Here is a 27,653-nt window from a genome sequence, read left to right as displayed (position 1 = left end):
TCACTCATCAGACTGGTTAGAAGTGTGGAACTTGGAGATGGCCTGGGTAAATGGACACGCTCACACATGCTGGCAGGAGATTCCATTAGGCGGGCACTTTGGAGAGCATTTCAGCAGTCTCTATTAGAATTTAAGATGTGTATACCCTATGATCCGTCAGTTCCTTTTCTAAGGATCTCTCAGTGAAAGACTTGACCATATGCAAATGGGCAATGTCCACGGAAGCTCTCAGGGCTTTGTCTTGTGGAAACATTTAATAGTCAATCAGCAGGAAGCAAGGAAGTCAAATGTGGCATAATCAGCTCTGGCGCCCGTCGCCAGCGGCAGGCTATACCGGGGTCCCGTAGGCGCACTAAGCTGAGAGCAACACCCCCAGCGTGTACACACCATGTCTGTGCAAACAAACACACACACAAAAAGAATAAAATGTATTTCACTGGGCACAGAAAAACATTTTGGGTAAACAGCAAAAGCTTAAGAACAACTACCTCTGAATGGGGGAAGGGGCCTGAGGAGGAGGTGAGGGAGGTCAGCAGAAACCTCTTTATTTGTAACGCTGTAATTTTATTTAAAAGAAAATATATTCATGTCTTACTTGTATAATTAAAATTTAATTCAAAAGTTCTAATTCATTTCCAGCCAATTAGCTCTACTTTACATGTGTACTGTGTTCTCATCTGTGTACCCAGGAACAAAGTACCTTTATTCTGAGTGTGTCTGTGAAGAAAGGATCATGATTAATAAATTGATTAAAATTTGGAAAACAAAAAGAAGAAAAAAACCTTTTTCCACTCACAAAAGCAACAAAACTGATAAGGTACTCAGGCATAAATCTATTAAGAAATGTGAAAAACCTTTATGACAAAAGTGACCAGACTTTATTAAAAGTCATTAAACACCAAACCAAACAAATAAGACTGATTAAAAGGCCACAGATACCATGTTTACAGATGGGAAGAACCAATATCCTAAAGATGTTATTTCTCCCTTCAATGCAATCCCACTCAAAAGTCCAACAGGATTTTTTTTTTCATGGAATTCTGACAAACTGATTCTAAAATGCATGTGAAAAAGTAAGTGTATAATATTGACCCAGGTAACTGTAAAACAGAATAAAGATCCAAGAAGAGAGAGGTACTTACCATATCAGGTAGCAAGATAAAGCTTTGCTCATTAAAATCTGGCATTGGCCTAGAAGTGGACAAATAGATGGACAGACCTGAATAGAGTCTAGACACAGGGAACTGGGAGAAAAGATGGGGTGGGGACAATAAATAGAGCTTACTGGTTATACATTTGGAAAACGATCAATTTAGATCTGTCACACCATACATGAAAATACATTTCAGATGGGTTAAGAACGTAAGCATTTTATTAAAATCTAGGAATTTTAGATGCAAATAAATAATATCTGTATCATCCTTATGGTGGGGAGGCTTCTTAACAAGAGTGTGACATGCTCTAATGCCAGTCCTGCAGATTCCATCACTGTAGTTTGATAGGATGCTTTAATACCTGGTAGGTCTCCAGTTGGTCTGTACCTCCAGCCTCCTGCAGGTGCCAGTGGAATATCTTCACCTGGACCTGGCAGACCCCTCTTCCTCTCATCTCAAGCTCACCCTGGTCCTGGGAAGAAGGACCGCGATACTGGGTGGACCGAGGGCTGAACCCAGCTCCTGACAGTTGTGCTGTATGTCAGTGAGACACTTCCTTCTCTGGTTTCCGTACTTCCTTCTCTGGTTTTCATTTCCTTCTCTAGGAAATGGGGCAATTTCTGTCTTGTGGGGGGAATGTGGGTTCACATGAGATGGTGGATGTAAACAATGCAGAAATGGCAGAGCTTACAAGGATGAGGGGAGCTGACTCTGCTTTTTCTCCACCTACCCACCCAAGTCCCTGCCACCCAGGACCTATTGTCCCAATTCTTTCTTCTTTCCTGCACTGTAACTTTTGAAGAATTGTCATACATTCTTTTTGGTCAAAAGGTTGAATGTTGACTTCAGATATTTTATTCCAGGGCAGAAAATACCGATTTGGCCCAAAGAGCTTACTGCCTGTTGCTAGGTGCTGAGAAACACAAAAAATAGTAAGACATGATTCCAGCCATGAGGCAGGAGAAAACTGGTGTTAATTAGCATGGCAGTGAGTACACAGGTCAAAGAAAAGCTCCCAAAAGAACATGGAGATCAAGTTACTCTTTAAAAGGTAAATAATTTTGCCCCTTCTAGTCAAATGCACATTACTGCCCCAAACTAATTTATCCACCTCAATACTTGATCCCAGTCCTTTGGGAGCTCATTTCAATAATTGTCTCCACCCTTAATCGCTTCATCATTCAGGCTCATTCCCTCAGAATACTCATATACCAGCACTGTTCTCTCCTTTAAGGCTAAAATTTAAATTCAAAAGTCCTAGTGCTGGCCAGGAGCGTCATCCCATAAAGCAAAAGGCTGCAGGTTGGCTTTCCGGTCAGGCGTAGGCCCCGGCGGTGGGTCAGATCCCTGCTCGGGGTGCGGATGGGAGTCAACGGGTCCATGTTTCTCTCACATTGATGTTGCTCTCTCTCTCACTCCTCTCTCTACAGATCAATAAAAACATATCCTCAGGTGAGGATATAAAAATAATAAATAAATAAAATCAATAAACATGCCCTTGGGTGAGGATAAGAAAGTGAAAATAAAAAGCCCTAGGCTTGGCGCCTCCCTCCTCATTCTCCTTAGTCAATGCCTCCCCCATGCAGCCTCTGGTAAAGGTCCCCAGAGGCCTTTCATGGGCTCTGGGGGTGCCAATCAACACTGTCGCCGGGCTGCCGAATTCCAGGGGCACCGTGCTGACTGTGCAGTTGTACGCTGGAGGGGCTCACGGATAAGCCCTTGTCCTGACCTCTCTGCACATACCCTCTGCTGACCGCTCCGGCTTTCTGCTGGAAGACCACTCTGGCTCTTCCTTTTTAGTACCCTAGGAAGATTCTTCTTTCCTTTTATAGTCCCCAAATGTTGGTGCTTCCTGGGCTAGGTTCTGGCTGCTTCTTCCTCAGCAGCCCTCACAGCCCAGAATGCTCCGGAAACCTGACGTCACTTCAGTTCACATTTCCACCCAGGATTCCTCAGGAGCTCCGAAACGGTCTCTGCAACTTTTCACTCTGTACTCCACATCTATGCATTCAGCCACTTCCGCCCCACCTCCATCTGGATGACTCTCAGCTGTCTACCAACAGACTTGGGGGCTGCCTCCTAGACACAGTCCCTTTCTAAGGCGCCCCAATTCTGAGGGCGGCACTGCCACCTCACCAGTAAGGCAAGCCAGAAACTCAGGGGTCATCCTGAATACCTCCTCCTCTCCCTGACCCTCTTCATTTCACCCAGCACCAAGGCTGGCCAGAATATGTTGATTGTGTCCAGATTCTGGCCACCATGACAACAAAAGCTTCTTAACCGGTCCCCATGTCTACCCGTGCTGCTTTAATGATTTCTCCATAGAACAGGCAGTCTCAGGTTATAGTGACATACCAGGGCAGGTCTCAACCCAGCTTCCCTTGTGTATATCTCAGGATGTACTCAGGAGCTCGGCCCTGGCCTCCAAAGCTCTGCACAGTCAGCACTGCCTGCCTCTCTGGTCTCACCTCACCCCCTTTGCACAGGCTGTTCCGTTTGCCCAGAATGCTTTTCCCCAATTTGCTCTGTCCCATTAATTCCTTCCCCTTCTTAACAACCTGATTCAAGTGTCACCTTCTCAGGGAAGCCTCCTAGAGTCAGCCTAGGGCAGGTCCCGGTGTTGTACACCCTGCAGCACTCGCTACCTTTCCTTCAGAGTGCCTATCAATGTTTAAAATTGTACATTTGTGAGATGATCTGATGCATGTGTTTCTCCCCTACCCCATACAAGCTCCATGAGAACAGGGATTCTGTCTACTTTAATTCATTCACCCAAGTATCCAGACTGTTACGCACACAATAGGTGCTAAATTAGAAAATGTGGAATGAATCAGCTTTGGTCACTAAAGAATGCTTATCACATTTGGGAGTTGATGTCTGCCTATAAACTGGCTCATGTCTTTCCTATGCTTTACCTCCCGCCCCATCCTTCACATCTCGAAGTCTTCTTTCCAGACTCTTCAAAGGACTCTTAGTAATGGACTCACCTCCCCCTCACATCTCAACATTATTCCAGCCTATGCCCCATCATTCCCCCAAAATGCTCTTATTAAGGTCATCAAAAGCTTACTAACCATCAAATCCAAAGAAGAAAATTCTGTCTTTATATTATTGGAATTCTCGCTGCATTTGGCAGTGTTGATTACTTTCTCCCTCAAACGCTTCACTACCTTGGTTGCCATGGCAACCCGCTCTCCTAGTTGTTTGTCGCATCTTTCAGGCCCGTGCTTCTCTTCCTCCTTTGTTGCCTGTCCACACCTTGACTGGTTCCTCAAACGTCACTGTAACTCAGGATTCTGCCCGGGACCCTGTCCCATTCTCTCTCTGGTAATCTCACCCATTCTTAGGGTTTCCATTACTCTTTCAGTGGGCATGGCCCTGGGCTGGTACTTCTGGTCAAATCTCTTCCTGAGTCCCAGATCTGGATCTAAGTGCCTGCTGGGCTCCGCCTGGCTGTATCTTAGTCCACTGTCCTGCCCCTCTAACTGGCTCCCTATGCCATCCCAGGGGCCTTCCCACCATTCACCCTGCCACCCAGCCAAGACCCATCCAAGTCACCCTTGTCTTTACCCTCTCTCACATTCTAATGGCTAATCATACACCAATTATTTCTGGTTTTTATCTACTACAAGTTTCTGACCTATTTCTCTCCACCTCCAAGGGTCTGGTTCAGACCTCGTACTCTCTCTGGGCTAGTTCTTATAATGAATGTCTGGGGGGTTGGGCTTTCTAGTGTCCCTTATTCTTCCCTAGTGACTCTTGTTACATTTAGAGAAATTTCCTGTTCCCTATTTTATGTGGCTCTGGTGGGACCTGAGCTACTCTCTCACACAGAAGCCATAGAGGCTCTTCCTCCAGGTCCTGCCTCTCATCATTCAGGTCTTCTTAGGGTGGCATGAGGCCTGAGCTCAGCCAGTTAGACCAAGGCTCTCTCTTGACTTTGACTTCTGTTCAAATATGAAAGAAATAGAATTATTCGAGACCCTGAATGTAGCTTTTAAGACTGCTTCAGTCCTCACCTACTTCATTGTCCATCATTTTCTCCCTCTAACCTGTCTCTCTGGGTCTCAGCTTCCTCACCTGGGAAATGGGGCTAATGGTGGACCACTAGGGATGATGAGATGAGGCAATGGTCATAACCCCACCATATAAATTATAAAGAGCTATGTCCACACTAGAGTACAGAATATATTTCCTGAGATCCAGAGAGCCTTATATCCAGACAGCCTCAACCTTGACTTTTCTCTCCTCTTGTTCATTGATTCCCTGGGAATTGTCACAAAATCTCTGTGGTAAAAAAATCCTGAACCTCTATTTCAGACATTTGATTTCAAGCAGATAGTAATTATTCTGCCTCTACCTAGCTCGCTGCCTGTTGCTGAGTGCAGAAAGGTACAAAGAATGAATAAGACATGGCCCCAGACACAGGCAGGATAAAACTACGGCTAATTAGGGCTGTAGTGAAGTATCCAGAGGGCAGAGAAAAAGCCTCCAGAAGAACATGGAGATCAGGCGACTTGGTAAAATGTACATAAATCAATTTTATCCATTTCTACCAATACAAATAATCCCTTCACCTCTGCACTTAATTCCAGAGCTCTAGGGCCCCTTCCATTACCTGCTCTTGCTCTTCAGACTCAGGCTTACACAACCCTCCTCCCTCCAAATGTCAGTGCGTAAGAAAAAGCACCTTCCCTGACCCCACTGTTCTCTCTAAAGTTCCCCCTTTTCCCTTCTGCTTTCTTAGCCAGATCATCCCCCACTCAGGTGGGCTTCTGCCCTCTCCCTCAAAGTTGCTGTGGCAAAGATTCCCAAAGACCAGACCCAGGAGATGCCCTCATCTCCCCAACCCTGTGCATCTGGCCTACCTGTGGCCACCCTAATCTCTGTAAATTCTTTCTTCCCTGGGCTTCCAGGACACCCACAGTTTTGGTCTTCTCCTCTGGCCACTCCTGCTCAGTATCCTCAGCAGGACCGTCTTCCTGCATCCATCCCTAAAATGTCAGTCACAGCTCCATGTCTGGCCCTACTCCAAGAACTCTGCACCTTCTCCTTTAAGCTCATCCTTAGTACTCCATCTATGCTGCTTGGGAGATGCCCACACTTACTTTTTGAGCTCTAAACTGCCATATATACTTTCCAACTTGACAGCAGCTCTAGTCAAGGTCACCAAGGAGCATTTTCCCTCCTTACCACTCTTGTCCTTTGATCTTGCCTCTGATTTATGCAGACAGGAAGACTTTAGGTGACAGCCCTTTCACCCTCTCTTCTATCATGTCTGTCCTTATTTCCTCTCAGCCCAGCTCAGAAATCCTCCCTGACCCAAATCATAACTCTAGCAACTTCTTCCCAGTATCCCAAACTCCCCGGGACAGGTGGTCATGGTGCCTGGTTTTCCTTCATTTTCCTCTGCCCACCTTACGCCGCAGTGAGGATCTAGGCCCCCCAGTTGCTCCATCCAGTGGCCCTCAGTCCTTATCTAACTGGATTTCTCTTTTGTCTGCCTATTATTCTTTCCTGGAAACACACCACATCCCCGGGTTTCCATGTCAACACAGGCTCCAAGTGCTTGTTCCATCTTTGACTTCCTGAGAGCTTTCTGAGAGCTTTTCTTTCTCTCTACCCACCCTGTAAATAGGAGAAGGGATTCTCTGTCCAGACCCCCTTTCTCTTTTCAGCTGCTACATTCTCTTAGGGCCACTTCACCAAAGCCCATGGCTATAATTGCCATTAATCACAACCTAAATCTTTTGTTCAAACTTCCTGCTGGATTCAAACCTTCTACCTACCCCCACCTGGATGCCCACCTTTTACTCAACTTGTCCAAAATGAAGCTTAACAATCTTCCTCCAGCCATCCCACCCCCAAGCCTATTCTTTCTCCTGGGTATTCTCCCATCCACCCAGTCACCCAAGATAGTGTCAGAGAAGGATCCTTGGTCAGCAGGTTCTCCTAATTTTACCTTTTCGCCATCCTCTTGGCCTCCACCCTAATTCAGGTGTTGCTTTCTCTACCTGGACCAAGGCAATCATTTCCTCATTGGCCTTTGAATCTCCAAACGTCTTCAAGCAACCAGAATAGTCACAAAAACAGAAATCTTACCACAGCACTCGCCTACTCAAAATGCTTCAGTAGCTCCCTGTTGTCAAAAGGAAAAAGACCAAACTCTTCAATTAGACAGACTTGATGCTGTGACCTGGCCCCGCCTTCTTCGCCCCCGCCTTTTTTTTCATCTCTGGCAAGCCTGAAGGGTCTGTGAGTGCACCCAGGATGCTTCTCACTTCTGTCTCTGCCCTAGACCTGAAAACTACTCATCCAGGCACCTCTTCTAGAAATGCCCCTGAATGCTCCCATGAAGCTTTACACTTGCACCACCCATTCCATGGGCATGCCCTGCCTATGTCCCAAGCCTATCTCTGCCCATCTTCCTACGACATATCATTTTAGTATGTTTGTGTCTTTCTTACCTCTTTGACTAAATGCCCAAGAGCAGATACCACATCTTATTTATCTTCATATTTTAACACCTAACGCCATGCCTGACTGAACAATAGTGCCCGTTCCACTGTATCCTCATAAACACTGGCTATTCTTAAACTTTTTTTCCTAATTTGTTGGTAAAAACTTCTATTTCCTTATTGTTTTTCCTTTTTTTTTTTTTTTTTGGTTAATGCTCACCCAAGGATATTTTTTCCACTGATTTTTAGAGAGTGGGAGAGAGAGAGAAACACTGATGTGAGAGAGACACATTGATTGGTTGCCTCCCGCATGAGCCCTGACGGGGGCCAGGAATTGAACCTGCGACCCTCTGGTGCAGGGGCCAACGCTTTAACCACTGAGCTACACTGGCCAGGGCAGGTTTTTCATTGTTGATTTTCAGTTAATAAAATTGATTATTTTTTCAAATTTTTTTTAGTCAATTCTATTTCTTCTTCTGTATACTCTATTTAGGTGAATTACATACTTATAGGTTGCATTTTTACTGTTAAGGTTTTGTGTGTGTCCTTTTATACATTATGGATCTGCAAATAGTTTGCCCAGTCCACTTTTTGGTTCTGTTGGCGATACTGTTTGACTTTGTAAAAATTTAGTTTTGCCATAGTCAAATTGGTTTGCCTTTGCTTTCTTGATGTCATTTTGTTGTTTTTTAGAGGGCACCCACCACCCCATTCAGATACTTGTTAAGTAACCGATTCTTTTCCTCCCTGGTTTTTAATGAACCGATAGCTCCTTACTGACCTTTTAAAAGAGTTTTTGCATTTGAGAGTATGTTCTGAGGTGAAGTTGGAAATAAATTATTGTTTTTCTTTCAATAGAGCCCAATTTTGGACAAGCCTTTCCCTCATAGCTCTGACTCTCAGCTAAACTCTTCCTGGCTGCTTATGGCATCAGGGCCGCAGCCTTCTCAGAGAACCTGCCACCTGGACAGGGAACTGGAAGGCTTTGAGAAGGTCTGCTTTCAGGCACAGAGACAATGAAATACAGGGAGGCATGTGAGAGGTGGGAGCAGAGCTGGCAGCAGAGAGCCTTTCTGGAAGACCTGCCAGGACAGTGTGTGGGAAGATGGTTCACCTACTTTGCAAATATCGAATGGCTGAATCTAGTTGGTACTGATCCTGGAGGGTTATGATTCTGCAAGGAAACATTACTCACGGATCATAAGAAAGGGAGAGCCCGACCCCACCCCTCACCTGCATCAACCTACCTGTACAGACTCTGCCAGGACATTTCACCTTCAGCAAGAAAAAGCTCTCAGCCAGTTCCTGTCAAATTCATCACCAAGGATGCGGCAGCCATCAGCATGATTCCTCCATGCTCCAAGATATGGACTGGACCCAGGTCCCGGGGTCATCGTGTCCCCTGCCCAATTACTGCCCTAGGCACCAGGGCATCTGAGAGTGATGCTAGAGCTAGAAAGGAGCTCAAGGATTATCTAGTCCAACCATCTCATTTTACAAATGGGGAAACTGAGACCCAGTGAGGACACCAGGCTGTGGAGCTTTTATGAGGTTCTTCTCACATGTCTTTGCAAGATATTAGTGTCTGTGGTACTTGCATATAAAATATTAGTCCGGAGGCTGGAAAATATTGTCACTTCAGAGTTGCCAAGAGGAGACTTGGGAGGCAAACTCAATTCCATTAGTTCTAGGAAAGACTGGGCCATCTAATTCCTTAGGGAGTCTAGATTGATTGGGCCATCTACCCATTTAGCCCCCTGGCCAGACACCAGCAGGTTCGCTGCCAGACCTGGTCAGGAAGGTACTGTACCTGGCAGGGGGACAAAGACAAGCCCCACCCTCAGGGTTGTGCAGGGTCTTGATGGCCAAGCTAAGAAGTTGGGACCACAGGCAACAGGGAACCACTAAAGGGCTGTCTGTCTTCCTCCCTCAGAAACCCTTCCAAGTCTGCCTTGACTCTAAGCTAAGATTCTTGACAGTTCTGCATCTAAGAGATTTAAAGTTTATTCTTTAACGCAAAAAATCCTTTGATTAAACACTTGCTTGTTTTAACACACTTTCTTTCAAGCAATATCTCTAAGACTAAAATAACAAGGGTAAAGTTCACTGATGTTTCACTGAAGATAGCTTTGGAAATGTTAAAAGACTTCCTGGTATAGCACCCTCCTTGGAGTATAGATGAGCAAACAGAAGAGCGAGCAGATCAGAGTAAGGTCACATGGGAAGTGGGTGAGGATCAGGCCCAGGGCCTCAGCTCCCCACCTCCACCCCTACCTACCCTGGGCTGCCACTATCAGTGTGGGTGCAGGGAATTGGCAGAGGGTTTAGCTTTGGAAGAAGTGGTGAGATATCCAAGTGCAGACTTTCTACAAATGGCCAAAGTGCCCAGAAAGAGGTAAGAGGCAGAACCACTCAAAGGATTAGTCTTTGGAGAAGGGTCATGCGCAACCCATAATCTGACAGAGCACTCAAACATATCCCTACACTGGTTCTTCATGAGGAAAAGGTGGGATAGGCAGCAATTTCTCTCTAAGAGGGGGGAAATCCATGGTGAGCAAGCTGGTGGCCAAGCAGGGACACAAAGTCAGGATTTTGGCCTCTTAAGAAAAAGCTATGCCTTGGTATTTCTTTCCCTTTTTAGGATGTTGTCGTTTTGGGGCTTGTAGAAAATAAAGACATACACGCTGAGGTCCTAACATATGGGTTCCCAAATGATTTCTCTCCCTAACCCCACTATAGTCTGAACAACATGGCATTGTAATCACTGGCTTACAGGACTTGCTGCTGCCCTCCCTCTCACTGAGCTGAGCCCCTCAAGGAGGGCCTAGTCTTATTCTGCATCAGGTTCTCAGAAGTTGGCACAGGACCTGGCCAATGCTCCTTACATGAATGAATGAGAGGGAAAGCTTGATGATCAGATCACATCCAGGCCTGAGATCAATAATGGTCGATGGTGGGGGGCCACAGAAGATAGGAAATAACATTGGGGAGACTTCACCTTGAGTCAGGCTATGGTGGATGCTATGATATCCGTGTTACAAGTGAGGAAACTGAGACTCAGGGGGGCAGAGACACAGAGACAAAGGCATAGGGCCTGGGAATCCCAGAGGCCTCTCCTCTCAAGGTTCATCAGTCCTAAACTGTTCCCCAAGTTCACCGCATCCCACTGTTTTGAGTCCTGATAGCCCAAAGGGAGACCAAGGACTTCAGTCTGAAGCCTCTAGCTGCTGCTTAGCCAGCTTCCTACCTTCACCTTGAGCCCACTCTATAATCAAGTTTTTCTCAAGATATGGAATTCTCTGTCAGAAGCCTGGTAGACCAAACTCTGGCTTTCAGGAAGACACTGGGAAGGGAGAGTACTGGTAAGCCCCTCACGGTCAGGATCAGTTTCCATCATTTGCTGAGGTGAGCACATCTTAGTTTTCTCCTCTTTCCAGAGCAGTGACTCTTTCACCCATTACAAAGGGGATGTGGGGTGGGTTGTGAGCTCTGTCCTGGATGTCAGCACACTGGGTTCTGACAATCCTTCTCTGGCCTCCCTTCCTGCAGCTGCTCAACGGGAGTCAGTTTTCCTTCTATCACCTTTCTCTGTCCTCCTGCCTTCCCCACCTTGCCTGCCATCACACCTTAGTGCTACTTCTCCCCAGGGCAATGACCTTCTTGACAGTCCTGCTGCTTTCACAGCTCAAATGCTATCCTGTTCCCTATTGACAAGGTCCCACCTTGAATGCTGTTCTGATTGGGTCACCCCTTATTCCCATCAGATCCTTGTTTGTGATGGTTCCAGTCAGCTAGAAACTGAAGCGTTCTTGGGACTGAGTTTTGGGGTATGCCACCGCCATGTCAGCCGTAGACCTCCTCTGTAAGTCCCAACACAGTCCTCTAGCTTTAAACAGACTGATTTTTAAGTCAAAAGGCATTTTGGGGTTCCAATTGCAGGGTAGCCAAGTAGAAGTGGTCTTTCATTTTACTTTTGGCCCAGTCACTTTATCTATAAGCACAGAAATACCTGATCAAATGGTGGGAAATAATATCTCATTTATTTCACTGTTCAAACATTTACACTTGTCCTCAGATGTCAGTCTGAACAGCAGTCCTCCCCAGCCTACATCAGATCCCCTCTCAGGCCCCTCTTATGGCACCTGCTACAATCCAGTATGTGTCTGGCCATTGTCATCCCCTTTCCCACTGGCCTGGTTGACTCCCTGGTGGCATGGACTGTCCACCCTGTCCACTGTGTGGCCCCAAGGCCTATTCCTGCATGGGATTCTGACAAGGACCTGCTTATTAAATAATAATTCAGGCCCCCTTGGGAGACAGGAGGAGCCCAGTCACTATAGAAGAGGAAGTTACCCAGCGCTGACACTAGCACTAAACAGGGAGCTGAGTAAAGTGCCCTAGGCAAGTGGATCTCCAGGGAGAGGGATGAAGTCCAGGAAGGCTTCCTGACAAGAGGCATAGCTGAGCTCACATGGTACACTGACTAAAGCATAAAGCATAAAGCATAAGCAGGCTGTCCTGCAAGAGCACTGCCACCTTCCTCAAATGTATCCAGGAGGATCCTAAGAGAAAGGATGCCCTGTGTATTAGTGCTAGAAAGATTGTGTTTGCTCCAAAGACCACATTTTACCTATAAGGAAACTTAGGCCCAGAGCAGGACAGACTAGTTCCTAAAGAAGCCCAGACCTAAGCCTCATGGGGCTTGCAGTTACCATGTCACACTAGGAGCTCAGAGACCAGTAGAATTGCAGAGTGTGCTCCTGCTCTTTTCCAGAAGCATCTACTTTTCACTTTCCTGAAAGGTGTTTCAGGAAGAGGGGACAGGGTACTGCTGGTGCTGCCTTGGTAAGGTGGTAAGAATGCTGATTTGGCAATCACCTTGGGAGGTGGTGGGCTGCAGGCTCCCTGCTGGAAAGGGTCAGAAATCTTTCAGAGGGAGGCCTGTTTGTGACTCTTAAGCAGGCTTGACCTACAACAGAAAGTTGGTTTCTGAGGGAGAGCAAAGTAAGCAATAATCTTGGCTTCATTTATCATCCAGGTGCCTCCACAGGATAGTGGGGCCACAAAAGCCTTGTTTGTTTGTTTTGTTTTTGGAATTTGCAATTGTCTATTTTCTTAAGTCTTCCCACTAGGCTAGAATCATGTGGTTCTGTAGAGTCAGGCCTAGGTCTTGCCCCTGAAATCCCCAGCAAGCATAGTATAGGGATTCAATGTTTGCTGAACAAACCATCCTTCCCACATGCGTGACTCCCCAGCTTAAGACTTTGCTGAACCAAGAAATATATCCAGAAACCCAGAAGAGTATAATTCAGAGATAAAAGCCCTGAAGAATCAGACAAGAAAAATACTCAGCAGATATAATCAATAAAAGTTTGGTTGTTTGAAAATACCTTTAAAATGGATAAATCTTTGGCAAGTTTTGATCAAGAGAAAGCACTGATAAACAATACTAGTAGTGAAGAAAATGAAAAACTGACAATAGGGAGATTTTAAAAGCACAGGGGAAAATTACACAAAACTATAGCAAGAAATTAAAAATCTAGGTAAAGCAGGTAAACTATGAAATTACCAAAGACCTTTCACAACTCTTATCTCAATAAACCCTCACAGCAGCTCTGTGCCTTGGACAGGTAGTGCACCTGCTGTTTTTCTAGAAGAGATTGAGAGGTAGACACCCAGCACAGGGTTCTGCCAAACAACCCTGCTTTATCTCAAAGGTGACAGCCACGGGAGCACATGCACATCGACGACACTGAACTGCATCAGTCCTGCTTCTAGCCATTGCCTTAAGCCTTAAGTCCCTGGTTGGATGGCCAGCCTTATTTATTTTTCCACTTCAGATGCCATAAGGGGTTTCACTTTATTTTTACTTCAAAAGCAGCACCATAAAAATCCTTGATGATTACAGCTCCAGCTGTCTTAAGTTGTTTGTCAAGGGATCGGTTACTCAAATCTCCTATGGAGGGAAACAGTTTCAGGCGAGAAGCCATGGGAGCTGAGAAATGCAAATGTCTCATCTCTGAAAACTTTCAGACTCCCTCTTGTTCACTGCCTGGCCTGCCCCCTGCTCCCCCTCCCCCAAACCCACCATCTGCTCTCCAGAGAGCAGATCAAATTTGCGGGCTAAGGTACTCTGGCGCCAAGGACTCAGCCCCTCCATGCTACCCTCTGCCCCCCACCAACTTAGAAATCCAACACCACGACCCAAATGGACTGCAGCCACATAAAACCACAAAGTAAAGTTTATAAAGCTTTATTAAACATTTCAAACAGCTGTGCAACGAACACACCAGAAATAAAAGCTCCAGAATAGCAGTCCAAATGTTCCACAAGTGTGGCCTTGAGGTCCCATTTCCTAGATGGACTGCCTCCAGTTCTGTCCTCTGCCTGGCCCACCTCCCTCCCTGCTCAGGCAAGAGAAAGATGGATGGTTTCGACTGGAGGGACAACCATGCTGATCCCCAGTGGGCAGGGGCCAGGAAAAAGTCTCATCTGCCAACACTTGTACGGAAGTGCAGAAACAGAAAAAAAGCAAGTGACAGTCACAAAGTCTTCCTGTGTAGTCTTCATAATGTACAGTCTATATGTGCAGGACTGAAGGAGCTCCTGGCACGAGGACGATGGTCACTGCTCCCTCTGTCTTGTCTGAACCACCTTGGAGTCCAGTGTGCTGGTCACTCTGTAATTCCCATGCTAAATAAAAACTGTAGTGGCACCTATTATAGCTAGCTATTGCTAAACCTCAAAATCGGAACACGTTTGATAAAGCTTCTTTAAAAGGAATATACACATGTATTTGTACACGTACACACACACTTACGGCACACCAAAAAATATCCAAACACCTATCAAAGGGATCATGGCTGTTGAGAAACACACAAGTACTCTCGCACTCACTCGGCTGGGGACTGCTAGATCTACGTGAACACGCTACACCGCAATCCTGCAGAGCATGCACAGGAGACACAATGAGGCCAACAACCCCCACCCCTCCCCGTGGGACAGCTGAGGAAGGCAGGAGAAGGGCAAAGGAGTGAGGCTGGGCCTGAGCCCAGGCACCCAGGTGAAAGAGCAACATGTATCCGTTACTTCTTTCTTAAAAAAAGTGGAAAAAAATACTGGAGCTTTGTGAACAAACAGTCAAGACACGTTTCTGTCTAGCCTGCTGACCAGGGAAAGGAGGCTGAAAAAGCGAGGCTCTCGGGCGTCAGCAATCTCTTTAAATTCGAGATAAGTGCAAAAATGAGCCCTGTCTTGGACAGATGCTCCCGAAAAAGGAAAGGGGTTGAAGAGAACTAAAGGGAAATCAGCAGGGAGGCTAAGGGTTTGGGAATATTCTGGGAGGCAAGAGACTCTGACAAGGAGGGGGTCACAGAGGTGATGACGAGACTTGGCATTTTACCTGCCCAGGTCATGCTGGGGTGGTTGGCCAGGATGGGTGCAGATTCCTCGTAGGAATGAGGTGGGGGGTAAGGGGGGGGGGGGGGCATCTTGCCAGCTGGGACCAATATGGGGACAGAACACACACAACCACAAGACCACCCACGACTATAGGACTCTACAATAAAAGCACCGGTCAGTGCCATTATTCACATTATAAGGATAAAACATCACAGGCCAAAAAGGCGCCGTCAGGAATGTGGCACCCGCGGGCTGCGGGATTTGAAACTCCAATGCTTTATGACCTATGTCAATGCCTCCCCTCCCGTCTTCTGCTTCCTTGGAAAGCTAAATGGGCAGGCTGTTAGGTGCCCACAACGCTGGGGTCATGTGCCGATTCCGGAAGCGGGGAATCGGAGCAGTGGTACAGGAAACAGTTTCCCCAGCAGCTATAGCAGATGAGGAACAGGGCTGCCAGGAAAACCAAGGCACAAATTGTGCAAGGCTTCCGCTCCAGGAGGAAGCTGAGCAGGTAGAAGCCCATGAACATGGAGTGGCTGAACCACAGGGCGGGGTTGAGAGGCTTGGGGATGAGGAGGACGGGCAGCAGCCACTGGAGGCAATACATGATCTCTGCCAGGCAGGGCCTTCGCCAAGGCCGCTGAACACCGCTGCAGGAACCGACCTAATGGGAGTCAGCGGGCGCGGGCGGCTGCCCTCCGCTTTCTTCAACCCTCACTCTCCAGGAGCTGAGCCGCTGTGCTCTCTGGCTGTCAGCCCGGGATCACCAAGGCAGCAGGGATCCTGAAGAGAAAAGTCAACACAACAGACAAACAGACAAAAAACAGAGACAGACAAAAAACAAAAAACAAACAAACAAAAAAAAAAACAGGAACAGAATGTATACTTATTTGGGAAAATGGATCATGGTTAACAACAGTAAATGTGAATGCCCTTTCCTCCCTGCCCACCCATGGAAGTCTATTCCTCTCCAAATCACCATTTCTAGAAGCCTCCTGGGGTGTCTCCCCTGGGCTTCTTGGGGGCTCCGCCAGAGGGCTCTTCCAGCAGGTCCCGAACAGTGGACTGGCTTTGCCTGGGCCCTACCCAGCAGAGATCATGTATCGCCTCCTGGGGCTGCGGCCCGTCCTCAAGGGGTCCAGACCTCACAATACCGCCCTGTGGTTGCCATCGGACAGCCATGGGCTCAGTGCTGTGCTCCTCCAGGATTAGCACAGGGTCCGCTCTCAGCAGGTGCTCAGTAGGGAGTTAAAGCAGTTAGCAGCGCACTGCCTGCGGAGATCGCAAGCAATGGATCCTCGAAAGCTTCCGGAAGCTGCAGTAGCGGCAGCACCATCAAATATTTTGTTTTAAGATGGCTTGCCTTTTTCAAATAGCCTGGCGTCATTTTGCCAAAATCAGCCAACTTCTTCGAAAGTGAATATAGAAAAAAAGTATCACCATGCTACTTTGTCCAAACTGACCTCACTTAGATCACTTACACTCTGTCTACTGCTGGCACTATATAGAACCTGACTTCTGTGAGCTTTTAATCAAAATTAATTTTCTGTCCACATAGGGGCAAATGCCAGTTGGCCCTTGTGCCAGGCAGCGTGCTGGGGAGTGGCGCTCTCCAGCGCAGGCCACCAGTGCGCTGGGGACGCGCTCACAGACCGCTGAGCCTGGAAACGGCGGCAGCCACAACCCTCTGGTGGCGGTAGCAAAACCCTGCTCCACCCGCCCAGTGCAACGGGTACAAAGAACCTCGTTGGCTGAGGAAGACCTACCAGGGCCTGGGGGAAGGAGAACAGAAGACGACAGAGGTTGAAATGACCTGCCCAGCAGCAAACTATCCCAGAGCACATTCTGACTTCACGGGAGAGCTCATCCCATCTCTTCAGCACATACAAAGGTGCCAGTCCCTCCAGTATCCCTCCCACAGGGTAGACACCCAGTGACTACAGCTTTCCTGCCTAGACTTTAGCGCCCTGGGAGGATTTCTACAATCGCCACTGCCGTAGGTCTAGCAACGTAAGAAGCGGGACTCAAAGAATCAGCGAAAGGTTACACGGTCGGAGACTCCCGTGAAACTGAGGATGCCGCCTTACAACACATCGAAAAATCAGAAAAAGAGTGCTGAGCAGGGACCTGCGAAGCCAAGGCTCCTAGAAGGGTCATCCTTTTTTGCTCCGTGGGATAAATGATCCATCTCTAAATTAGGTTTCCATCCGTGCCCAAGGTGGGTTCTGGCATGGCACTGGTTATTGGGCTCGAAGAGATGAGGTCGGCACCAAGAGGCAAACACCCCCTACCCTTGCGCTATGTGCTACTCAGAGTTGCAGCCCCCTCGTTTTACACTAAAATTCAAAAGCGGGCACGGCGGAATCTTCTGGAAAGGGGCTAAGATGAAACTCAGGAGGCGGGGGTCGGTGTGGAAAGAGCAGATGGATTATTTTTTCCTCTCCTAACGAATGAGGAGCGCCCCTGGCTACCCCCTCTCTTGGACCCCCCCCAAACGCGCATGCGCATTTGGGTGGAGGGCGGATACTTAAGGCGCGGCCGCGGCGGCAGCGGCAGTGCGCCCAACAGCGGACTCCGAGAGACCAGCGGCCTTCGGCGAACCCGCAGCCTTTGGCAGCACTCGCTCTCAACCACCCACTCTCTGAACCATGGCGGCAGTGGCGGCAGCCTCGGCTGAACTGCTCATCATCGGCTGGTACATTTTCCGCGTGCTGCTGCAGGTAAGTGTGCCCGGGGTTCGGAGTGGGAGAGGGGTTCCGATGCGTGTCCCCTGATCCGGCAAGCCCACGTTCGCAATTGCCGCCTCCCATACCCATCCTATCCTGATTGCCGCGATCCCTGATTGCCGCGATCCCCGCCTGCACGAGTGCCGCGGCGGCACCACGCGCCCCCACCCGTTCCCTGCGCCCTCCTCCTAGCGCAGACCCTTCTCAGTGCGCCCGCGCCCGGCCGGGAACAAAGAGTTGGGGCGCGGCGGGCGCCAGCCGCCGACGAACGCCGAGGCTCTTAGAGACCAACGTGGTAAGAAAAACCCGCTACACCCAGACTCGACCCTAGGAGGGAGGCGGGGCACGTCTGTTTTGCGAAAAGAGACTTTACAACTCGCATAGCAAAAAATTTCCGCCATAAAAAATTGCGCATTGCAGGGAAATTTTCTTTTTAAAAAAATATAGCGTTTTCGGGGCTGGAACGAAAAATAAGTTAGAAAAAGGCACTTCTCAAAAACAAACAAATACAAAGCACTTCACAAAAACCAACCAACAACAAATTAGGAAAAACGTAATTCGCGGGGAAAAAATGAATTCGAGAAAATGCGCATTGCAGGAAAAATAGACAAAAGCACTTGGCAGAAAAATTGCATTAGGTAAAAAGCGCATTGCAGGAAAAAATTAGACAAAGGAGCTCACAAAAAAAAAATGAATTGGATAAAAGCGCTTTGAGGAAAACAATTAGAGAAAAAGGTTCTTTGCAGGAAAATGAAAGAGAAAAAAGCACTTCCTAAAAAAACAAATTCATTTTATTAAAAAAAATTAATAAAAAGAGGCAAAGCGCTTTGTGTAAAAAAAACCCACACAAACAAAAATATAAACAAAAAAACAGAAGCAAGCGCTTTGCCCATAAAATCATGTACCCTAAAAGCACCCTTTGCAGGAATAGTTCCCTGCTAAAGGAATCCTTTGCCAAAGGACTCGCATATTTCCTTCAAGGTGTTCCTGGAATGCTGCATTTACTGGGTAGGATTCCCTTTTCGAAATTCTCCAGGGACCCAGCCCATTGCAAGAAGTGAGGTATACTTAAGTTTTAGGTCCAATCAGCTTGCTGCCATGCAGCCTTCAGCTGCGACGCTGCCCGCTTCTCTTAGCCGGGCGGGCGGGCGGGGCAGGGGTGGGGCGGGTACAGAAGCGCCGCAGACTGGCTGCGGGTGCCCGCCTCTAAGGTCAGGTCCTGGGTCTCTCACTACAGGTGTTCAGGTACTCCCTGCAGAAGCTGGCGTACACCGTGTCGAGGACCGGGCGGCAGGTGCTGGGAGATCGCCGCCGGGCCCCCAACTGAGGCCCCAGCCCCCAGCCCTGGGCGGCCATGTCACCAGGTGCTCCTGTGCATCCCACCCAGCATGGGAGCCAGTGCCGCGCAGGAATAGGGGGTCCCCTGTGCTCTCTCGCCAGAGGAGCATTTGCCAAGGTCAGTGAGGGGCTGGCAGGCCTCCGGAGAAGCAGCACCGCAATGACGACAATATCAGATCTCTTTCCACTCCCTTTGTACCCCTCCCACTGTGGGGCGGGGTAGAGGGAGGAGGGGGGATGGAGGGAGCAGACCTCTGAGATTTGGGCATAAGGCATTCTGATCTGGACCAAGTCGGGACAGGGACATCCCAGCCCCACAGCCAGGGCCATGCCAGCAGGCCCCACCACAGAGATCCAGACAACCACAGCAGCCAGCAGAATGAACATTCCAACATCACCAGCTGAAGCCCTGAATCTCTGAGCAGCAGACAAGGAGTCAACTGCGTGCCTGTGTGGCGGGACTGGAGGGCGCGGGGGAAGGAGGAAGAGGGTGAAGAAACAGAGTGGGGCCCTCTCACTGTCCCTGGCCTACAGCACATGCATTCCAGCCTTGCTGCCTTTGCTCCCTCAATTCCCCCTTCCCCCTCACTGCCTCCCAAGCCCACCCCAAAAATGTGTCACCCAATTTGGACCTATTCAACCAGTAAAAGAATCCCAACTTTACTAAAACACCTTCTCTGAGCCCCCAGCCCCTCACTGATCTTTTCCCTGGTCTCACGCAATTGTGGAATATTGTGGTAATCGCTAATTGTAATGATTGTGTAAGTGTGCATTAGTTGTGTTTCCCCAGCTAGATTGTAAGCTCCTGGAGGACAGGGACCACCTCTATAAAAAATAAAAAACAGTACCTCCCCCGTCTTGCAGTGCCCCAGGACCCTGCGGGGCGGTGGAGGCACACCAAAAAGTTGTCTCTTGTAACTTCTATTGCGGCTGCGACACATACTTCTAAGATTGAGCTGATGTGCCCATTGTGGAGGAGGCACAATATTTGAGGGAGGGGGGCAACAAAACGGGAATTGGAACTCTCACATAACCAGTTTCATCCCAACACTGTCCTGAGATAAAGGACCATACCCCCTCCCCAAAGGGAAAGTTCTTCATTTGTGGCCTCAGAATAAGGGACTACTACCCTTATTCTCCCAAAGGGGTGGGTGCCTTCACTGGTCCAGGGATAAGGGGCCCTGGCAGGTAATCACTGGGAAAGACAGGATGAGGGTAATGGTGGGAATGGCCCTCAAAATGGGGTACTAGGGACCAAGTGGGGGTGGGTGATCAGGACTTTAGCCCTGTCTCTATCCAGGAGCCCCAAGGAAATGAATACTGGGCAGGGTGGGAACTGGTTTGGGCAAGGAGTATGGGTTAAGCAGTGTGCTGTGGTGCGTCCCTTGCCCAGCTTATCCCTCTAGGCCCTATAACCTCTACCAGGACCCCTACAAGGGCATCCTGCTGGGTATCCTCCCCCACCCCCAGGAACCTCTCTCCAGCTCACTTCGTTCTGTTTCTATCATTAGCCTCCATATCCTATGGGGTGCTTACCAGGTCCCTGGCCCTGGGCTCTCCTCTGCCATCATGTCAGGGTGGGTGGGTGGTCTGGTTGCTCAGCTCCAGACTCTGTCCGCTCTCCCACTCCTCAGGGAGTTAGGGCTCAGTTTACATGAGGTGAGCTGACTGCCTCACCAATTGGCCCTGCTATCTATTCAGTCTTGTCTGTGGCTTTATGTGTCCCTGTAACCACACCTGTTCCTGGGTTAACACCAAGGGAGGGAGCTGGAGGGCAATAAATCTCTTTCTGCCACTTCCTCAAATCCCTTAGTCACAGTTGTCACAAACACTCTGGAGCACAAAGCACCTCACCCCCTTGAGCCTAATAATATTTCCTTCCTCTAAGCAAGCCCCTGGTGTTTCTCAGCCCAACCACCAGCACCTCTAGAGGCACCTATAACTTCAGCATCAGAGAATTAAGGGGGTGGAGGGTGTGTAGACTTCAGTTCTGATATTGGCTTTGCCATCAATCAGTCCAGGGAGCTTGGCCAGGTCACTTTTTAACCCTCACCTTTAGTTACCCTATGTAAAAGGGCTGCTAAGATCCCAGTGAACCCTAACGTACTAGAAACATTCTGCTATCAAAACAGCAATCGGGACTCACAGGATTAGAATGGGAATGTGCTATCTGAGACAGCATCTTCCTTAGGCTGGGTGGCTCCAGCTTCTACCATAGCCTGAAGGTAAGGCACGTCTCCTGCCTCAAAGGAAGGCAATACCCACACCTCCCTTCAGAAGCCCATCTCTTGACAAGCCTCAAGAATGGAGTTTCTGTGGTTTTCCACACTAAACCCCCAGAACCATGAACATATTTCAACATGTGTTCTCAATGAAGGCTGCCCTTCCCCTCAGAGCTTTCAGGGGGTGTGCCCACTACCCCAGATGCTCTAACCTGAGCCCAGTTTTAAGGCAGCTGGGTTCAGGGAGACAGGCTGCAGCAGCATAGAAAGGTCCGGCTGCTCTGGACACAGCAGGCCTCCCTTAGTGTCCTGTGCCATCATAGGAGGTAGCCCCAGAGCTTTCCAGACGCTCTTGGCAAAGCCCATCTGTGGAGCTTCCTCCATCCATACATCAGCAGAGCTCAGAGCACGGTGAGATGACAGACTTCCAGGCAAAGGTTGCCCTGGTGGCCTACACCTACATGGGTGGGCTTGAGTGTGCAACGTCCACTCCCTCCTTTTGTCCCCCATTCCCAAACTGTCATGCTTTGGCAACAAACATAACTCAACAGAGGACAGAAGGACTGCGTTCACTTTCTATTCCAGTGAGAGGCCTAGAAGTCTGGTCCAAACACAGCTTGTTTATAATTTTTCTTCCAGCAGTGATACCATTTAAACATTTTATTCTGATAGAGAGCAATGGGAGGAGTTGAAAATGACTGGAGTTTTATTGCAAAGCCCTTAGTCCACAGGGCTAAATGTCCACAGGCCTCTCCTTTTCCTAAACTGTCTCTACCACCCCCATAAGACTTTGCACGCACAAAGCCAAGGACAGAGATGAGTTGTGAGAGGACTGGGATGGCTTTGTAGAACTGCAGCAACACGTGAAATTGCCCCAAGAAGGATGTTAGTCTCTTAAACTAACCAACTGAAGTTAAGCCCCAGGGGAGTTCAAGTACCATGACTTTCAGGGGTGCTATGTGACACTGTTACATCTACCTGTGGAGTATTTGGATTGTGACTGAAGGAAGGGGCAGGGAGGATAAGTTTCTTGAGCTTCAGCTGAGGAACAGCAACAGTTTATTACATGTGGTTTGGATGAGGGAGACGGTTTGCTGTGAGCCCTTTGACAGACATCTATTTTCAAACTTGTATCTGCTCAGGAGCCAGCAACCTAAAGTGAGAGTCTGAATTTGCCGTTAGTTTTACCCCCCGAGATTTAAATGTGCAGGAGCACATGCACACACACAAATAAAACATTAATAACAGTCTCTTTTTCCCTAGTGACCTCGTCCTCTATATGCCCCAGAGACATAACCATCTTTTCTGGGAAAGATCCTGTTCACCCTCCTCTCCTCCCTCCCATAGGGCCCATACCCCAGCAGGATCCGGATTCCTGCGCATTCCCAGAACAGGAAGTCAGAGAGGCAGGCAACACATGGTCCTCAGTACATCGTGCAGTGACAGGTTTGAATGGAATGCATAAGTTTCAAATATAAGAGAACAACGACAAAAAGATGACCAAACCCAGACTTCCAGATTCCTCTTTGAAACAACATATTACACATAAAAGGTTAAACTGTTTCTGGCAGCAATTCTAACAAGACCAATTTCAGATATGGAATTGATCTGGTCACTCACTGTAAACCGACCAGGGCTCTAAATCTTTTTAACAGATTTGCTTGACATTAATTAGTCTCTTATTTAAAACAAACAAGATCTAACATTTGGCACTAGCACTTAAGCTGGAACTTTTTTTGGTCCTGGCTTTGGTGTTGCAGTCCAGAAGGCTGAAGGGATGGATGGGCCATGTCAGGCAGGGCAAACAGAAGCTGTCCCCAACACACCAGTTCCCTAAAAGGGACAAAACACGATCCAAACCTATAAACAAGAAAGACCATTTCTTTCCTAGGACAGACCCCAGTCTGTCCCAACATTTAGCGCTGCAAAGGGACACGGAAGCCTGGAAGGAAATTAAGGAAGGCTTGGAAGGGGTAAGGAAAAAGCAGCTGTCCCCCATCCCCCTTTCTCCTTTCCAGGCTGTAAGTGTGCCAGGCATTCCGTTCCTTCAGCTGCCCTTGAGGGCCACTCCCCACATATACCGAAGGAAAAGGAACGGGCGTCCAGACTTGATGTAAAGTTAGAGGTTGCAAGCAGTACCCCAGACTCAAAGCAGAGAGTCGACCTGTCACCCCAGACACCGAAGTGGGGGAGCGAGGCAGAGGACCTTTTCTCTTCTCCCCCACGCCCCTTCTGATGTAAAAAATGCAACCGAAGCGGCGGCGACAGAGTGACAGGCTTCTCAGAAGCTGGGCCCTGTGCCATGGGCCCCAGGGCTGAAGAGGGGATGGTCGCGCCCCTCCCCCCCCCGCCCCGCGCTGCCCCCGCGCCGCCTGCCCATCCCGGGAGCGGACAGGCGAGCGCTGACCTTGGAGGCCAGAACGAGAACCCAGGAATCCCGTGACTCGCCCTCGGCCGGGAAGGGATCCCCAAGGCCCGGGCTGGGGCCAAACAGGGCAATCATGTGACACCGGAAAGGTGGCCCGAGGGTGCGCGGAAGGAAAACCCCAGTGTGGGACCCGGAGACGCCTAAGGTGACCCCAAAGGGGCAACATGGCGGCGCGGACGCATTGAGGGCCTCTCATCCCGCTCCAAGGAAGCCAACGCCACGGTACCTGCAAGCCATGCCATAGCACCGCCGCCACCGTCGCCTTCGCGGTCGTAGCCCGCCTCCACCTCGGCTCGCTACAGACGCTGCAGGAAGCAGGGGAGACGCCCCCTTCGTCTTCTAGTCCAGCGGCCGAGGACCCCTTCTGGGATTAGGCTGTCTATAGCCGACGCCTGATCACGAGACCTAAATTGGGGGAGTCTCTCGCCCGCTCTCCCCCAAATATCCGCCCCGAATGACCCTTTAAAGACTCTCTACGTATGTTTGAGGAACTATGGGGGCTCTAAAGTCCCCAAGCCCGAAGAATTTTTAATCAGGCGTACTTTGGGCAGCCCCCAAATCATGGGCCCATGGCCCCCTCATGCATATGCAGCAGGTTGTGACTCTCCACCCTCCGAGAGCCGAGGGGGCGTACCTGGGTCCCGTAGGTGCGCTGCGGCTCTCTCTAGGCCACGTGGATCACCCGGGTACTTCGGCAAACGCTGCTCTTGGCTCAGAGGCCGCCCCTTCCTGCCCTTTCACCAATGGGCCGAGGCTCAGGAGCGGAAAAATCCGGACTCAGGATTTAGGACCCGACGTGGGGTCAGGACCTGACTCCTCCCCTTGCCCTGTACCTTGGGCAAGCCCCTCGCTTACTCAGGCTCTCAGCGTGTCCACGTCTGATGAAATGCCTACCTCACAGGGTTGTTATGGAGATCGAATGAGTCAGTGCATTCAATTATTAGCTAATTAAGCACATTTCTTGAGCGCTCACTAGGCGTAAGTGCAGTGCTGAAGGCAGGAAGGTGGAGCGGAGCGTGACGTAGGCGCTGTGCTAACCTCAGGGCGGCGCCCGTCCCGTGGAGCCGGGGAGACTCGGGGGCAGGGAGCAGGCAGAGGAAGGACGGTCATCAAATACTCACTATTTGTTAATAATTTTAATCGAGTCAGTATATAATTATGCATCATGGAAAGTGCTGTGGGGGAAAGCATAAAGAGTTATGAAAAATCAATGGAGTCCTAATGTAGGGTATTGGGAAGCTGGGATTTAGGCTGAGAGACCAAGGACAATTAGGAGCTGTACAGGGCCAGAGTGAGAGGGGAAATGTTTTAGGCAGAATGAACCACTTGTCCTAGATGTGAAGGTGGGAAGGAGCAGGGTTAGGATTAGAGATGAGCAAGAAGTGCAGGTAGAGCTCCCTAATGAATTTGGATTTTATCTTGGGAGCAATGAGAAGCCATTTTCATCAGGGGAATGATACAGATTTGGGTTTCTGAAAGGCCACCCTGGCTGCATGGAAGGCACTTGGGAGTGGGTGTGTGGAGACCACTTAAAAGGCAATGGCAGCCATCCAGGTGCAAGGTAACGGTGACTCGGTGCTGGCCTGGGGTGGTAGAGAGCAAAGGATGTAAGATTGGATGTGGGTGGGCCCTGAGGCATTGGCAGTAACACCTAGTTTTTTGTCTTGAGTATGAAGGAGTGAAAGAGCCCTTGACTAAAGTGGTGAAGCCTGAAGAAGGATCAGAATGAGGGGGAGGATCAAGAGTTTGGCTTTGAGAAGGTAAGTTTGAAATGCCTGGGCAGCATCTAGGTGGAGAGGGTCAGTAGGCAGTTTTGTGTGAGACTGGAGCTCAGAAGAGAGGTCTGGACTGTAGATATATATGGAATAACATCTGCTCACTGGTGATACATCATGGCACGGGGATGAGATCCCAAGGGAGGGAAGGTAGATTGAATAGTAGGCAGAGGAGGAGCAGTCAAGAAAGGAGGCTGAGAAGCAGTGACCAGCGGGGCAGGAGGAGGACCGGGTGAGCATGGGATCCAAAACTGAACACGAGGAAAAGACGAGGCGTCTGAGAATGAAAACTCTTGTTTGGAGAAAGAAAGGGGGCTAAAAAGAAGTATTGGCATGGATGTGGAACAACTGAAATTCTTGCACACTGCTGGTGAGAGAGGGAATTGGTACAACCACTTTAGAAAACTGGAAGTTTCTACTAAATCTAAACATACACCTATGCTGTGACCTAGAATTTCCACAACTAGGGATGCATTCCAAGAGAAATGAGTGTGTATACATACGAAATGACTTGTGCAAGAATGTTCATAGCAGACTTATTCATAGCTTGAATTGGAAATAGTCCAATGTTCATCAACAGGGGAATTAATAAACAAATTATGGCATGCTCATTCAATGGAATACTATGTTTTACATCTAAAAGTACAAACCACTGGACATATGTGACACCATAGATTAATCTCACATACAGTATGTGGACTAAAAGACTCCAAACACAAAAACAGTGCAAATTGTATGATTCCATTCATATAAAGTTCAAGGGGATGCAAAACTAATATATGGTGATAGAAATCAGAATAGTAGTTATCTGGGTTGGAGGGGGAGTAGAGATGGGAAAAGAGCAAGAGGGACTTTTCTGGGTTGCTGGAAAAAGTCTGTATCTTAATCTAGTTGGTGATTACCAAAAATTCATCAGGCTCTACAGTAAGCTTAGGGGACTTTATGTATGTTATACCCCTGAGAAAAATAAAATCTAATAAAAGAGAGAAAGGGGTCCTGCCAACCTAAGGCCTGTGATATGTGCTGCTGAGCAAGAATCAGAAGGTCCATTTTGGAGGGACTCCACCTTCCTGTAACCTTAATGCCAGGTCTGGGCATTGTCAAAGCCTTAGTAGCCAACCGTTTCCTCTTTGGGGCCCCAGAAAACTGAAGAAGGCGAGGTAGGACTTCTTACTCACATGGGTTTGGCTCATGCCCAGGTGGTTCCCTTTCTCTGTACCCACAAGACCACTTCACTCTACAAGCTCAGTTCCTGGTGGTAGAGATGATGCCAAAGCTGGGCCCTGACTTCAGGGACCTGGGAGGTCTTTCTGCCCTAAAATTTTGCTCAACAGATCTCAAGTTCCTGCCAAGGCCTCTCCAGCCTGCCATCTGAACTTACTTATGACTCCTGCTGTCTCCTGCTCCCCACTCCCCAAGTCTTGTCTATCCCTTCTAAATTCCCCTTCACCCCTTTTCTGTCCCCACTGCCAAAGCCTTGATCTAGGCCACCATCCTCTCTCTCCCCTGGATCCTACAACCATCCTCCTCACTGGTCCCTTATCCCCAAGAACCATCGTTCTTCATACAGCAGCCAGGATGATCTTTTTAAAATGACCCTGTCCAAAGGGGGAGGGTGGTTACAGGGCTGGGTGAAAAAGGTGAAGGGATTACACACCCTCCTTCCCCAAAACCCCACAGAACTCATAGACAGACAGTAGTATGGTGATTACCACAGGGAAAGGGGGTGGGGGGAGGTAGAAGAGGCTAAAGGGGGGATAAATGGTAATAGAAGGAGACTTGACTTTGGATGGCAAACGCACAGTACAATATACAGATGATGTATTATAGAACTGTATCCTGAAACCTATATAATTTTATTAACCAATGCCACCAAGGTAAATTGAATTTTAGAAATCAATAAAATAAAATGACCCTGTCACTTTTGAAGGGGTGTCCCCCTCTCCCCTGTCTTCACCTGGCAAGAGCCTTTCCAGTTGTCAAACTCCAGATCAAATGCCGCCTCCTCTATGAAGGCTTTGCATTCATTCAGCAAACATTTATTGAGACCTAAAATGTGCCAGGCACTGTGCTGGGCATGGATGATAGAGAAGTGAATGAGACCAACACCGTCAGTCTGGAGAGAGGAGCAATTAAGCAGTGCCAGTGTGT

General features: G+C 48.7%; 2 protein-coding genes across 6 annotated transcripts; one reads left to right on the top strand and one right to left on the bottom strand.

Moving 5' to 3' along the window:
• Nucleotides 1–15,091: 15,091 nt before the first annotated feature.
• On the bottom strand, nt 15,092–24,040 carry BLCAP (BLCAP apoptosis inducing factor). 2 transcript variants are annotated; one of them, XM_016219381.2, is made up of 2 exons: nt 23,954–24,040; nt 15,092–15,796 (listed from the first exon to the last, which is right to left on the bottom strand). In XM_016219381.2, exon 2 carries the CDS (start codon nt 15,618–15,620, stop codon nt 15,357–15,359), a length of 264 nt encoding a protein of 87 aa, XP_016074867.1. In that variant the 5' UTR covers nt 15,621–15,796; nt 23,954–24,040; the 3' UTR covers nt 15,092–15,356. The 2 variants fall into 2 exon arrangements, 1 of the variants encoding a protein (XP_016074867.1); XR_015714802.1 differs by lacking the exon at nt 15,092–15,796 and adding an exon at nt 19,683–23,159 and having other exon boundaries at nt 23,954–24,001.
• On the top strand, nt 17,544–19,981 carry NNAT (neuronatin). Of its 4 annotated transcripts, none has more exons than XM_087818738.1 (3): nt 17,544–17,733; nt 18,721–18,796; nt 18,977–19,981. In XM_087818738.1, the coding sequence occupies exons 1-3, from the start codon at nt 17,662–17,664 to the stop codon at nt 19,201–19,203; spliced, it is 375 nt and encodes a 124-aa protein (XP_087674864.1). In that variant the 5' UTR covers nt 17,544–17,661; the 3' UTR covers nt 19,204–19,981. The 4 variants fall into 4 exon arrangements, with proteins under 4 accessions (XP_087674864.1, XP_087674866.1, XP_016074868.1 ...); XM_087818740.1 differs by lacking the exon at nt 18,721–18,796 and adding an exon at nt 17,932–18,034; XM_016219382.2 differs by having other exon boundaries at nt 18,721–18,801; nt 18,977–19,150.
• Nucleotides 24,041–27,653: the final 3,613 nt, after the last annotated feature.

The sequence above is a fragment of the Miniopterus natalensis genome, chromosome 7 (assembly GCF_054644295.1).
Source record: "Miniopterus natalensis isolate mMinNat1 chromosome 7, mMinNat1.hap1, whole genome shotgun sequence".
NCBI classification, from domain to species: domain Eukaryota; kingdom Metazoa; phylum Chordata; class Mammalia; order Chiroptera; family Miniopteridae; genus Miniopterus; species Miniopterus natalensis.
The sequence above is the reverse complement of the archived record's forward strand: the minus strand, read 5'-3'. Positions and strand labels throughout refer to the sequence as shown.